This window comes from Carcharhinus amblyrhynchos, chromosome 33 (assembly GCF_965287045.1).
Source record: "Carcharhinus amblyrhynchos chromosome 33, sCarAmb.v2.hapA, whole genome shotgun sequence".
In the NCBI taxonomy this organism is placed as follows: domain Eukaryota; kingdom Metazoa; phylum Chordata; class Chondrichthyes; order Carcharhiniformes; family Carcharhinidae; genus Carcharhinus; species Carcharhinus amblyrhynchos.
In genome coordinates, this window is record NC_137356.1 from 3,307,564 (window position 1) to 3,323,295 (window position 15,732).

The following is a 15,732-nucleotide window of genomic DNA, read 5'->3' on the forward strand; positions in this document are numbered from 1 at the left end:
TTAAATTTCTACGTGTCTGGATCACCAACAACCTGTACTGGTCCCCCCATGCCAACACCATAGTTAAGAAAACCCCCAACTCCTCTACTCTCTCAGGAGGCTAAGGAAATTTGGCATGTCCATTACGACTCTCACGAATTTTTGCAAATACACCATAGAAAGCATTCTTTCTGATTGTATCACAGCTTGATATGGCTCCTGCTCTGTACAAGACTGCAAGAAACTACAAAGGGTCGTGAACAAAGCCTGGTCCATCACTCAAACCAGCCTCCCATTCATTGACTCTGTCTACACTTCCTGCTGCCTTGGAAAAGCAGACAGCATAATCAAGGACCCCACATACCCCGGATATTCTCTCCTCCACCTTCTTCCTTTGGGGAAAAAAGATACGAAGTCTGAGGTCACAAACCAGCCGACTACAGGACAGCTTCTCCCTGCTGCCATTGGACTTTTGAATGGACACATCATAAATTGATCTTTCTCTACACCCTAGCTATGACTGTAATGCTACTATATTCTGCACCCTCTCCTTTCCTTCTCCCTTATGTACTCTGTATATGGTATGCTTTATCTTAGCATGCAAGAAAGAATACTTTTCACTGTATTCTAACAAGTGACACTAAATCAAATCAAAAGATAGGCAACTTTCTTGAAAGTCATTTTGGAGTATGTTATTTTTCGGTAATCAGAGAGAGTAATGAATACCGATGATTCAATGTAAGCATTTAATCTTTCTGAGGGTTTTGCTGGTTTATATACAAAATAATGGAGAGTTAAGGCTCACTGCCAGACTGAAATATAATCACAGAGAAATTGCATTTTGAGGAGCTGGTATAGGTTGGAATCTGACCAAGGATTTCAAGTAATATCGTAAAATGAATGATGCAAAAAAAGTTTGAAACTATCATTTGAAACAGAGCATTTTTTATTTATCTGATTCTTGATGATCCGCACACTTTGGGTCTAAAACAAAATTACTCAGTCTGTTTTAATTGAAGTATGTCATTACACTTGATGTTAAATGTAGATTGTTTTGTTCACTTATCAGATGAAATAGTGGGTGATTCTCCTTGTGGGACTGACTACCCTGCTCGAATCTGTCTGGATGGAACCAACTGTACCGAATACTGGGAAGGACCAAATTATGGAATTACACAGTTTGACAATATCCTGTTTGCTGTGCTGACTGTGTTCCAGTGCATTACCATGGAGGGCTGGACTGATCTATTGTATAATGTAAGTAACTAGGCCTCTTGTCTTTAACATGTGTTTGTACTAATACTGTTTTGGTCTTTCAATTAATTTTAATTTGAGTCACTTGAATTTTGGCCTTGGCTCTGGGACGTCAAATTTTTGTCATTTATTTGTAGTTTTTGAAAAAAATTAGGCCTAATTTTAGTGTAATGGTATTTTTTTCTGTAAGATTTTAATTTTTGCCTTGGAAAATACATTGGCAAATGTTGTTTTTGCTTTCCATGTTTTCTCTAATTTTAGTTTTTCAAGATTTGTATCATTTAAATTTGTTCTTTGACCTGTGACACAAAGACATGCAGAACTTCTTAAAAATATAAAAATATATTTTTGTAAATAACTTGAGTTTGTTTTTTTAAGAGGACAAGAGCACAATGCAGAATAGAATATAGATTTTTTTCCCCTTTCAGACTCAAAGGGGAGAATTATTCTTTGAATGTATGGGCTCATTCCAGCTCGATACAAGGTTTTGCTTGATTGGAAACTCCGTGAACAGAAATAATATGGATAATGTTCTGGAGATCACGAGCAAAAACTTTTAAGATTATTTTGCACTGATAAGAGAGCATAAAGTAGAAAGTGTACCAATAATAATTGTAAGGATGATTGTTTTAAAAGTTTAAACGTTCCAATGCTAATGTCTAACATGGAGTTGTTCAGTTGTTTTTAATTTGTTTTAACTTAATTAGAAAATGTGTTTTACAATCGATAGTGCATGGAATGTCAGTTTCTACAGCAGAAACAATGGCTGGAGCAGAATCCATTGCAGCTCTATAGAGGAGGCAATGGTTCAGTGGTATTATTGCTAGACTATTAATTCAGAAATCCAGCTAATGTCTGGGGACGTGGCTTCAAATACCGCACGACAGAGGGTGGAATTTTAATTCAATAAGAAGTATCTAAAATTAAGAATCAACTGATGATCATGAAACCATTGTCGGAAAACCCCATCTGCTTCACTAATGCCCTTTAGGGAAGGAAATTTGTCGTCCTTACTCGGTCTAGGTCTACATGTGACACCAGCGCCATAAAAATGTGGTTGATTCTCAACTGCTCTCTGGCAACTAGGGATAGACAATAAATGCTGGCCAGCCAGCGACACCTATGTCCCATGAATGAATAAAAAATGTTAAAAAAAAATTTTAAATCGAGATGAGATGACTGGGAGCGAGGAGGTTAGCTTGCATATAGAGAAGGATTGTAGACAGTGTAAGAGGGAGGATAGACCGGTGATGGAGAAGGGGACCGCTCAGACCAAAGATTTGAGATGTGTCTATTTTAATGCCAGGAGTGTACTGAATAAAGTGGATGAGCTTAGAGTTGAATCACTGCTTGGAAATGTGATGTGGTGGCCATTACAGAGACTTGGATGCCTCAGGGACAGGACTGGATACTTCAGGTGCTGGGTTTCAGATGTTTCAGGAAGGACAAGGAGGGAAGCAGAAGAGCGGGGGAAGTTCGGAACAGGAAAGGGTCGATAACTTTGCTGGGTGTTTTCTGTAGGCCGCCCAATAGTAACAGGGATGTTGAGGAGCAGATAGGGAAACAGATCCTGGAGAGATGTAGTAATAACAGAGTTGTCCCGATGGAAGACTTTAATTTCCCAAATGTCGATTGGAATATCCCTAGGGTAAGGAGTTTGGATGGGGAGGAGTTTGTTAGGTGTGTTCAGGAGGGTTTCTTGACACAGTATGTGGATAAGCCTACAAGGGGAGAAGCTGTACTCGATCTGGTACTGGCTAATGAACCTGGACAGGTGTCGGATCTCTCAGTGGGAGAGCATCTTGGGGATAATGATCATAATTCTATCTCCTTTACGCTAGCATTGGAAAGAGATAGGATCAGGCAAGTTCGGAAAGTGTTTATCTGGAGTAAGGGGAAATATGAAGCCATCAGGCAGGAAATTAGATGAGTAAATTGGAAGGAGGTATTCTCGGGAAAAAGTACTGAAATAAGGCGGCAGATTTTCAAGGAATGTTTGTCTAGAGTTCTGCACGACAACATTCCGATGAGATGGGGAGGTTTTGGTAGGTTACGGGAACCGTGGTGCACGAAAGTTGTAATGAACCTAGTCAAAAAGAAAAGTAAAGCGTACAAAAGGTTCAGAGAGCTAGGAGATGTTAGGGATCTAGAGGAGTACACGGCTTGTAGGAAGGAACTTAAGAAGGAAATTAGGAGAGCCAGAAGGGTCATGAGAAGGCCTCGGCAGATAAGATTAAGGGGAACCCTAAGGCGTTCTACAAATATGTGAAGAGTAAACGGATGAGATGTGAAGGAATAGGAACTATAAAATGTGAAGGTGGGAAAGTTTGTACAGAACCTTTACCTCAGTATTCACGGTGGAAAAAGATCTCGATGGTTTACTGCAGGCTTGCAGCGGACTGAAAAGATTGAGTATGTGGACATTAAGAAAGAAGATGCGTTGGAAATTTTGAAAAGATATCAAGATAGATAAGTCGCCAGGACCGGATGGGATGTACCCCAGGTTACTGTGGGAGGCGAGGGAAGAGATTATAGAACCTCTGGCGATGATCTTTGCATCATGGATGGAGACGGGAGAGGTTCTGGAGGATTGCGGATGTAGTTCCTATATTCAAGAAAGGGAGTAGGGATAGCCCAGAAAATTATCGACCGGTGCGTCTAACCTCAGTGGCTGGTAAGTTGATGGAGAAGATTCTGAGGGACAGGATTTATGAACATTTAGAGGAGTTTAGTATGCTCAACAGTAGTCAGCATGGCTTTGTCAAAAGGCAGATCGTGCCCTACAAGCCTGGTTGAGTTCTTTGAAAATGTGATTAAATGCATTGACAAAGGAAGAGTGGTAGATGTGGTTTAAATGGACTTCAGCAAGGCATTCGATAAGGTCCCCCATGCAAGACTTCTCGAGGAAGTAAGAGGGCATGGGATCCATGGGGCTGTTGCCTTGTGGATCCAGAACTGGCTTGCCTGCAGAAGGCAGAGAGTGGTTGTAGATTGGTCTTTTTCTGCATGAAGGTCAATCACCAGTGGAGTGCCCCAGGAATCTGTTCTGGGACCCTTGCTGTTTGTAATGTTCATAAATGACCCGGATGAGGAAGTGGAGGGATGGGTTGGTAAGTTTGCTGATGACACGAAGGTTGGTGGTGTTGTGGATAGTTTGGAGGGATGTCAGAAGTTGCAGCGTGACATAGATAGGATGCAAGGCTGGGCAGAGAAATGGCAGATGGACTTCAACCCAGATAAATGTGTAGTGGTCCATTTTGGCAGGTCAAATGGGATGAAGGAGTATAATATCAAGGGTAAGACTCTTAGCAGTCGAGACGATCAGAAGGACCTTGGGGTCTGGGTCCATGGCGCATAAGAACATAAGAAATAGGAGCAGGAGTAGGCCATCTAGCCCTTTGAGCCTGCCTCGCCATTCAATAAGATCATGGCTGATCTGAAGTGGATCAGTTCCACTTTCCCGCTTTCCCCCCATAACCCTTAATTCCCCTGTCTATCAGAAACCTATCTGCCCATGACTTAAATATATTTAGCGAGGACTCTTAAGTCGACTCTTATCAACCTCAAATAGGTCGACCTTAAATCGGACTCTTAAATCAACCTTGCAGGTAGAGGATGTGGTTAAGAAGGCGTATGTTGTACTGGCCTTCATCATTCGAGGGATTGAGTTTAGGAGTCGGGAGGTAATGCTGCAGCTTTATAAGACCCTAGTCAGACCCCTCTTGGAATACTATGCTCAGTTCTGGTCACCTCATTACAGGAAGGATGTGGAAGCTATTGAAAGGGTGCAGAGGAGATTTACAAGAATGTTGCCTGGATTGGGTGGCATGACTTATGAGGATAGGTTGAGGGAGCTTGGTCTTTTCTCCTTAGAGAGATGAAGGATGAGAGGTGACCTGATAGAAGTGTATAAGATGTTGAGAGGTATAGATCAGGTGGATTCTCAGAGGCCTTTTCCCAGGGCTGAAATGGTTGCTATGAGAGGACACAGGTTTAAGGTGCTGGGGAGTAGGTACAGAGGAGATGTCAAGGGTAAGTTTTTCACTCAGAGGGTAGTGGGTGAGTGGGATCAGCTGCCATTAGTGGTGATGGAGGCAAATTCGATAGGGTCTTTTAAGAGACTTCTGGATGAGTACATGGGACTTAATGAGATTGAGGGTTATAGGTAAGTCTAGTCGGTAGGGATATGATCGGCGTAACTTGTGGGCCGAAGGGTCTGTTTGTGCTGTAGTTTTTCTATGTTCTTTCTATGTTCTAAGTAAGTAGATGAATATTGGACAAAAAAAATTGAAAGAATATAGGCAAAGGATAGGAGCATGGGACTAAGTGCTACTCTTCTAGACTCTTAATCAAAATACTGTGGATGTAAGAAATTTGAAGTTAAAAACAGAAAATGCTGAAAATGTTCATCAGGTCAAGAAACATCTGTGGAGAAAGAAACAGATGATCTTTCAGGTTGAGAAGGGAATGGAAAACAGGAGAGATTAAATGACAAAAAGATTGGTAGTACATGATCAAAGTTAGAGCCAATGGGGCAAGTAAAGCTTTAAAATAATAAAGTTAGTTTTGAATACCTTTTTATTAATGTTTTTTGCTCTAAGGCCTCAGCACATATCAATAATCCAGGGTTGGAGTTGACCATCCCTAAGATAATTGGACCTGATTTTACTTCTGTGTGCTGTGCTGAATTAAAATTGTGCCATTGACTCTGTAGACACGAGGGGGCAGGAGGTGTGCACCCATTAGCCTGAAAAGGGGGCCAGGGCACTAAGGAGACAAGACCCCGGCAGTTCAGGACACACAATAAGCTGATGGATGCTATGTGCTGCTGCAGGCCCTGGCTCAGCAAGGAGACAGTGCTTGCCCTCTGCTTAAGGGTATTACCTCAGTCTTTGTGCTCTCTGTTTTGTAGTGGGAGAGACAGATGGAGTGACTGTGAACACAATGGATGAAAGAGCATTTCAGAATCATGCATGCCTGTTGTGTCTGCTGGGCCTTCTCCAGTAAGGGATTAAGTTCTGTTTGTGCAAGATCTTACATGAGATATTGAGCTTAAAGTGGCTGACAGTCATGCAGTGCTGAAGACCCAAGTGCTGATATTGTGTATCTATAACCCTTAGACCGCCTGATGCCCTTGGAGTGTGAATTTGGAGTGAGCAGAAGTTTCATTCATCTTGGCAGAGCACATCAGATCATTCATGTCCTTTTCTGTGGGCCACGGGTGCTGATCTCCCTGGTGACCGGGTCTGTGTGGTCAGATGGAAGATCCTCTTGCTGCCATTGCAAGGAAAGAGGACCTCCTGCCTTTCCTGGATGGCCTGGAGGTGAATCCCCAGGGATGTCTCATTGAACCTTGGAGTTGTTTGACACATTGGTGAAGCAAAGGTCCATGCTTTGTCTGGCCTGCAGTTAGTGAATGCCTGTGGGGGTGTCAGGACCTTAGATCCCATGAGGTAACAGTAGGGAAAATGAATCCCTGCCCACTATGCCAGGAGATTCAATGAGCTCCTCATTGATACATCATTAATTTGCTGAAAAGTAGAAAGTTCGGCAGATAAATCTGACTTGCCTGCCGAGCAGAAAACTTAGTATAATTCCTGTGTCCAGGAATTATACTGACTTTTCCATCTGTCACTGAATTTAGTATCCAGAATGATAAGTTCTACTCAGCAATGGGAAAAACTGTGCTTCATTTAGGTTATATTAAGAATTTTAAAAGAATGGCTGTTGCTATTAAAAATCTCCACTGTCTGTTAATCTTTAGCAGGTAGCAGAAATTATTTACTTTTCAGCAACCAAACCGAATTAGGAAAAAAATGTTTTCAGTCAGTGGACAGAATTTATTTATTCGCTGTAATTATTCTTATACTCCTTCCCACAGTGCACTCTCTATCTGACTGTTAGCTCATTGGGCAATGCCAAAGGAGATTCTCCAGTTTTAGTGTGCATTCATCACACCCTAAACTGTCATCTCATCACCGATGTAAATTCATCATTTTAAAAATGGAAAAATACAGTGTAATGCATACTTGAGAGCTCCCACCAGATTCTCATTAGTACTTCATTTTAGTTTAGGAGCCTATAAATTCCACCTAGCCATTCCCCCAATCTTAAGGGGCTGTGAGATGGCAGAAGTGAAGAAGGAGTAATGGGGAAGCACTGGAGGGGATGAAGGGAGAAGGGAGGGGAGAGAAAGAGAACTGATGTGTTGGGGAGAGAGAGGGGTAGGGTCTTAGGGGAGTAAGCGGGAGATGGGAGGAGAATGAGAGAGGATGGGGAGAGGGGTTGGCATGAGAGTGGAAAGGGGCAGAGATGAAGAATGAAGGGCAAAGATGTGGAGGGGGATGGGGAGAAAGAGATAAGAAGAAAACTGTTTTAGTTTTGGGGGGGGGGGGTGGTGGGTAAGAATCTTATTACCCTGGTGGAACGGAAGACTTTGGAAATTAAAACTGATCCATGAGGGAGGGAGGGGTTGGTTGGGTGAACACTGTCGCAATCTCTTGGTTGGCGATGGGGTGGGGGGGGGGTTGCATTAAATGGGGGTTTGCAGGATTGTACTGCTCTGTTAATTACAAAGAAAAGCATAGAACTAGCTTATTAAAACTTGTGTTAAAATGAAATCTACTTTTTCTAAAGTGAAGGGAGAAGGGGGTTGGCGGCAAGAGAGAAAAGTGGGTGTTGTGTTGGGAAATGTTAAGATGTTTGAAGCTCTGGAAATTTGGAAAATAAACTGTTCATTTTTACTGTCCAAGTGCTTAAGTGTTGGCAATTGCAAATGTTTGTGCATTGCAGTTTGGGACAATTCATGACATTGATGTCAGTTACATTATTTGCAATGTTAGATTATAGCTAAATGATTGCTTTTGACTGCAATTGATATCAAAGAATGGCTGACTAATTGCTTTTGAGAGCAGTTGAAGTCAAACAAATGCAAATGAATGCTGTTGAATACAAATCATGTCAAAATTGCAGATGGGCCTTGCCTAAATAAATAACGGCACTAAAACAGAAAATACTGGAAAAACTCATCAGGCCTGGCAGCATCTGTGATGAGAGAAACAGTGTTAATATTTTGAGTCTGTATGAATCTTCTTCAGAGCTCGATAAGAGCTCAATAGTTGCACTGCTTGATGTAGTATCAAGCCATGCAAAGTGGCACAACCGCAGGTTCAATCCCTGGGCTTTGCTGATATAGTTAGTTTTAACTGGGTTGCTGGTAGTGGGCACTACATTTTGCATTGCAGCGCCTCCCAGTGAATTAATATTAGTACCAACCAAGGACAAGAAGAGATTGACAGTAATTCTCCATTGTGGTGACCCTCAACTATTTAAGTTCAAATGAAGAATGAGCATCTGGATAAGGTACCAAAGGGTGACAATAAAACTACATCCCAGTGTGATTTGGAAGAGGACAGGTACAAGTAAGCTGTGCAAAGCTAGCGTCTGGCAATTAGTATCTTTCTGTGATACTTCCCCAGACTCCTCCAGAAAGATAATGCACATGGACTTGTTTGACTGTGTCTCTGATGAAATTACTTGATTCTTTATTATTGATTGACTGTATGACTGTGTTATATATAGTACAATAGGCATTGGCCACAGGCCAGAATGGTATTCATCTTTCAGAATAAGAGGGATAATATTCCAGGCACAGGAAGAGGCAGAATTTTAATGTCCTATTTTACCGCAGGTTGAATAAGGGTGTCAAGCCAGTACAGTATTTCTTTACTTTCAGATTATAATAACATTTAAACTGTTCTTTGTTTTATTATTTACTTTGAAACTGTTTGAAGACCAAGTTTATTGCAACATTTTGAGCATTGGAATTCCAACTGGAATGCAAAAGAATTTTTAACCATTGTACTGTTCGTGTAATAAACTGATTTTCCCCAGAAAATCTTTATAGTTATTTTTGAATGTTAGCCTTTTTTCTTCTAGTTCATAATTTGCTCATCTATATCTGGGGGTTTGTGCCAAATTTGGGAGAGCTGTCTCACAGACTAGTCAGGCAACAGCCTGACATAGTCACACTTACGGAATCATGCCTTGTATATAATGTCCCAGACACCACCGTCATCATCCCTGGATACTCCCTGTCCCACCAGCAGGAAAGTTGTAATAGAGGTGGCAGCACAGTGGTATATAGTCAGGAGGATGTTATACTGAGGGTCCTCAACAGTGACTCTGGATTCTATGAAGGCTCATGACATCATGGGAAAGGAAAGCTCTTGTATCTGTACCTCAGCTGATGAAGTAGTACTGTTCGATTGAGCAGCACTTGGAAGAAGTATTGAGTGTGACAACGTCACAGAATATACTCAGGGTGGGGGACTTCAATGTCCATTGCCAAGACTAACTCCGAAGTATCTGTACAGATCAAGCTGGTCAAGTCCTAAAGGACATTGCTGCTAGACCAGAACTGTGATGTGGATGTGCCGGCGTTGGACTGGGGTAAACACAGTAAAAAGTCTGACAACACCCGGTTTTAGTCCAACCGATTTATTTGATAGTAAACTCACAAGCTTTCGAGGGGACTCCCCCTTCGTCAGGTGAATGGAGAGTTCTGGCCTCGGACAGAGCATATAAAGCACAGAACTCTCCATTCACCAGAACTGTGGCAGATTGTGAAGGACCCAATAGGAGGGAAAAACATACTTGACCTCATCCTCACCAAACAGCCTACCGCAGATGTATTTATCCATGACAGTATCAGTAGGAGTGATCACCACGCAGTCCTTGTGGAGACAAAGTCCTATGTTCACATGGAAGATATCCTCCATTGTTTTCTGTGACACTATCACCATGCTAAATGGGATAGATTTCAAATAGATCTAGCAATTCAAGAGGTATTGTGGGCCCTCAGCAGCAGAATTGTACTCAGCCACAATTTTTAACCCCATGGCCCAGCATATCCCTCACTACCATTACTACCAAGCCAGGGGATCAACCCTAGTTCAATGTAGAGTGCAGGAAGGCATGCCAGAAGCAAAATCAGGCATATCTAAAACTGAGGTGTCAACCTTGTGAAACACAACACAGGACTACTTATGTGCCAAACGGCATAAGCAGCAAGTGATAGACAGAACTAAGTGATTCCAGAGCCAATAGATCAGATCTAAGATATGCAATCCTGCCACATCCAGTCATGAATGTTGTGCACAATTTAAACTGGAGAAGGAGGCTGTGCAAATATCCCTATACTTAATCGTGGGGGAAGCCCAGCACATCAATGCTAAAGACGACGGTGAAACATTTGAAACAATCTTCAGCCTGAAGTGTCTTATGGACGATTCATCTTGGCCTCCTCCAGTGGCCCCCAGCATCACAGATGCCAGCCTTCAGCCAATTCAATTAATTCCACATGTTATCAAGAAACAGCAAAGGCACTGGATACTGCAAAGGCCATGTGCCCTGACAATGTTCCAGCTGTAGTACTAAAGACTTCAGAATTTACTGTGCCCCTAGCTAAGCTGCTGGAGTTCAGCTACAGCACTGGCATCTACCAAGCGATTACCATTCCATTAGTTTACACTTGATCATCAGTAAAGAGATAGAAGGGGTCATTAACATTGCTGAGCAAGTGCTTGATAGCAATAACTGCTAACTGACGCTCAGTTTGGGTTCCGCCATGGCCACTCAGCTCCTGACTTAATTAGAGCTGTGCTCTAAACATGGACAAAACAGCTAAACTCCAAAAGGGAGGTGAGAGTGACATAAAGGCCACATTTGATGAAATTAAGAAGCCTGAGCAAAACTTGCGAATCAGGGGAAAACTCTGTATTGGTTGGACTCATACCTAGCACAAAGGGAGATGGTTGTGGTTTTTGGAAGTCGGTCATCTCGGTTCCAGGACATTACTTTAGAAGTTCCTTGGGGCCATGTCCTAGGCCCAATCATATTTAGCTGCTTCATCAATTACCTTCTTTCCATCATGTTGGAAGTGGGGACATTCACTGACAGTTGCACAATGATCAGCCCCATTTGCGACTCCACAGATACTGAAGCAGTCCCGTGTCCAAATGCAGCAAGACCTGGATAATATCCAAGCCTGGGCTGACAAGTGGTAAGCAACATTCATGCTACAGAAGTGCCAGGCAGTGACCATCTCTAACAAGTGTTGCCTTGATATTCAATGGCATTATCATCATTGAAGCCCCCATTATCACCATCCTTAGGGTTACCATTGACCAGAAACTGGACTAGACCAGCTATATAAATACCACAGCTACAGGCGCAGGTCAGAAGCTGGGAATTTTGCAGTGAGTAACTCACGTCCTGACTCCCTAAAGTCTGTCTTTATCTACAAGCCACAAGTCAGGAGTGTGATGGAATACTCTCCACATGCCCAGATGAATGCAACTCCAGTAGCACTCAAGAAGCTTGACTGTATCCAGGAAGCGAATTGCGTGGAGAATGCGGAAAGTCTGCAGAGAGATCTGGATAGGCTGAGTGAGTGGGCGGGGATCTGGTAGCTGGAGTATAACGTTAGCAAATGTGAGGTTATCCACTTTGGAAGAAATAATAGTAGGATGGAATATAAGTTAAATGGTGAAAAGTTGCAGCATGCTACTGTGCAGAGGGACCTCGGGGGTCCTGGTGCACAAATCGCAAAAACTCAGTCTGCACATGCAGCAGGTGATCAAGAAGGCGAATGGAATGTTGGCCTTTATTGCGAGGGGTATAGAATATAAAAGCAGGGAGGTCTTGCTGCAACTGTACTAGGCAGTGGTGAGGCTGCAACTGGAGTACTGTGTGCAGTTTTGGTCCCCTTATTTGCAAAAGGATATATTGGCCTTGGAGGGAGTACAGAGAAGGTTCAGCAGGCTGATACCAGAGATGAGGGGGTTAGCTTATGAGGAGAGATTAAATAGACTGGGTCTGTACTCGTTGGAGTTTAGAAGGCTCAGGGGGGATCTTATAGAGACTTACAAGATAATGAAGGGGCTAGATAGGGTAGAGGTAGAGAGATTCTTTCGGCTTAGAAAGGAAACTTAGAAAGGCACAGCCTCAAAATAAGGAGGGGGACAATGAGGAGGAACCTCTTCACTCAGAGGGTGGTGAATCTCTCCAATTCTCTACCCATTGAAGTGGTGGAGGCTACCTCGTTGAATATGTTTAAGTCACAGGTAGATAGATTTCTGATAGATAAGGGAATTAAGGGTTATGGGGAGCAGGCGGGAAAGTGGAACTGATCCACTTCAGATCAGCCATGATCTTATTGAATGGCAGGGCAGGCTTGAAGGGCTAGATGGCCTTACTCCTGCTCCTATTTCTTATGTTCTTAAAGCAAGCTGGTGGACAGGCACCTCATTCACAAACATTCACATCCTTCACCACTGATGTGCAGTGGCAGCAGTGTGTACCATCTACAAGATATAGAGCAGGAACTACTCCTTAGACAGCACCTTTCAAATCTATAACTGCTACCATCTAGGAGGACCAAGGCAGCAGACACATCGGAACACCATCATCTGGAAGCTACCCTTCAAGCCAGTCCTGACTTAGAAGAGTTCCACTATTCCTTCACTGTTGCTGGAACTCCCTCCTTATCAGCACTGTGGATGTACTGACACCACATGGACTGCATCAGCTTAATGAGGGGAAATCAGTACCATGTGCTCAAGGACAATTAGGGACAGGCAATAAATGCTTGCCTGGCCAGTGATGCCCAAATCCCATAAATGAATAAAAAAACACTGTGGAAATTCAAACTGAACACTCCATGCTGGTATTCAGCGTTCACAAGCAAATTTCTAGTTGACCAGATCACAAACAACCTGTCCTGGTCTCTCCACGCTGATGCACACCAATACCTCTATTTTCTCAGGAGGCTAAGGAAATTTGGCATGTCCGCTACGACCCTCACCAACTTTTACAGATGCACCATGGAAAGCATCCTTTCTAGATGTATCACAGCTTGGTATGGCTTCTGCTCTGATCAAGACCACAAGGAACTACAAAGGGTTATGAACATACCCAGTCCATCACTTGAACCAACCTCCCATCTTCTGTCTACACTTCCCGCTGCCTTGGAAAAGCAGCCGGCATAATCAAGGACCCTATGCACCCCGAACCTTCTGTCTTCCACCTTTTTCCATTGAGAAAAAAGATACAAAAGTCTGAGGTCATACACAAACCGACCCAAGAACAGCATCTTCCCTGCTGCCATCAGACCTTTGATTGGATCTACGTTATATTAAGCTGATCTTTCTCTACACCCTATGACTGTAACGCTACATTCTGCACTCTCTCTTTCTCCCCTATGTACTCTATCAATGGTATGCTTTGTCTGTATAGCATGCAATACTTTCACAGTATCCCAATACATGTGATAATAATGAATCAAATAAAAATTAAATAGCCCTGATCACATTTGTTTCCCAAATCTTTTTATTGTTCTTCTCTTCATCCATAGATCAAAACTAATTTTGAATACTTTGTTTTGTAATGCTCCTTTGAAGTGCCTTGGGAAGTTTAATTTATTTAAAGGCACTATTTAAATATGCGTTACTTTAAATATTGGCATGGAAACAGTCTAATTTTACTGGATCTGCCCATTCAAATTATTCTTTCATCAGTTTAAACATTGCTGCCATCTGGTCTTTAGAATTTCTTTCCCAATAAACTGTAGTTTTGTGTTATGGATTGGTCCCTATGTGAACTGGAATCCAATTTCTGAAACATGCTGGACTCTGACAGCTGACAAGTGGTTGTGGAGACTTTTGTATCCCTGTCTGAATTGAACATAAACACAGGCCATTTGAGACGATAAGACGTATATTAACTCACTGTGTACACAGCCTTTAAATATCTTGGTCCTGACTTTCCAGCTTGATAAAAGTGTGAATGGGGGGAGGGGGGTAGGTCATGATAGGTTGGCCTGATCTTCCACCATTGTATGATGACTTGTTGGAAGACCACCACCCTAATAGACTTCAGTGGGACTCATTTCAAGCTGGAGTTAGGATAAGTCTCTGTGACACCTTTAGAAATGCCCTAAATTTTGGATGGAATTAGTGAATTGGTCCCAAAGGATTATATTTTTTCTTTAGCCCAGATGGGCTTTGAGGACCTCAGGCAAAACAATTGTGACATGATCTGCCAGGTGTGCCCCAACGGAGGTGGATGTCATTCATGCACTCTTTGCAGATGTAGCAGCCCTTGCTCACCATGGAAGTTGTCCTACCTGCTGGAGGCAAGAGAAGACAGTGCTTCCATTGCTGCATTTGCTCTATTAGGACAGATTTCCAGGATTTTGGTGTTCTGACACTGTAGTTACTAGTTACTGGTGATGCTTTTATCGCAACACTGATCTCTTTCCATCTCCATCCTAGACATTTGCAAAGACTGTATTGAAGCAAACTAATGCAAAATCAGTAAATCATTGATAAAATTGTAGTGACCCTGAATTATTTATTTTTAGATGTCAGTAGAACTGCTGTAGCATTTCTCATACTTAAATTGGAGGATGCGTTGCTACGTAAGATTTGCAGCATTATACCTGTAACCTATATACTGTAATGCATACATTCTTTCTAATGAGTCATCATGTTTTTTACTGTGCTACTGGAACAAACAGCTCTGGTCTGTACCCCATTTACTAACAGCAGTTCATTCATTCCTTTTTTTAAAATCTAGAACATAGAACAGTATAGCACAGTATAGGCCATTTGGCCCTCGATGTTGTGCCGAGCTATGTCTGAACCCAAGATCAAGCTATTGCACTCCCTATCATTCTGGTAATAATCTGTTGTGGCATTGTTCTACAATCCTCTTGATAATCTGCTCCTCATAATTTCATGCCTAAAATAAATGTATGTTTCTTGTTTTGTTTTGACAAGATAACTTTAAGGTTTGATCAATAATTCGCTTCATGGAGCATGTTGTTATGCTCTTTGCCTTTTGTTTCGCCACTGGGATTTCATATGAATGCAAGAAAAGAAGATTCAGAGGCAATAGAAACTCTGGAACCAAACTTACAACCTTCAACAAAAAATGGCAGCGGACCTTGAATGTGAACTTGGTAGCAGATTGGATTGGAGTTAAACATACCCAAGAGCTAAACTTGCAGGAGGAAATTAATACTAAGCCTAATGTGGATCTGAAGAGAATAGAAAATAATAACAAGTTTTATAATTTGTTGATTTAAGCATATTTCAGAGAGGTGGAAGGAAAAAAATGTCTAGAAAGCACTTAAAAGAGATGCTAAATACAAGATTTAGGCTGAATTGCAATTTATTTGGGGAAAAAATGAAAGAACCTTGAAACAAAAGCATCGATAAAGATACAGAAAGAGGTGAAAGTAATTTTATATTAAAGTATAGTCATATTACATATAATGTCATTTTTAATGTTGCATCATACCATAACCCTTATTTTATGATATGGATATTTGAATTTCAGAAAAAGAAAATTATAATGGAAAGGATTCTGAGTAGTAAAATTGGTTGAGTTTCCAGTTTTTACCTTCTAGATTTTGATTATCCCTGATGGTGAACA

General features: G+C 41.9%; 1 protein-coding gene across 7 annotated transcripts in view; it reads left to right on the top strand.

Moving 5' to 3' along the window:
• LOC145361110 (voltage-dependent P/Q-type calcium channel subunit alpha-1A-like) overlaps window positions 1-15,732 on the top strand; it is a 649,898-nt gene that overhangs the window by 331,160 nt on the left and 303,006 nt on the right. For all 7 annotated transcript variants that reach the window (XM_080216715.1, XM_080216708.1, XM_080216713.1 and 4 more), the window contains one exon: window positions 1,049-1,236. In XM_080216715.1, coding sequence (XP_080072841.1) covers window positions 1,049-1,236 — 188 coding nt within the window. The remainder of the gene's footprint in view (window positions 1-1,048; window positions 1,237-15,732) is intronic.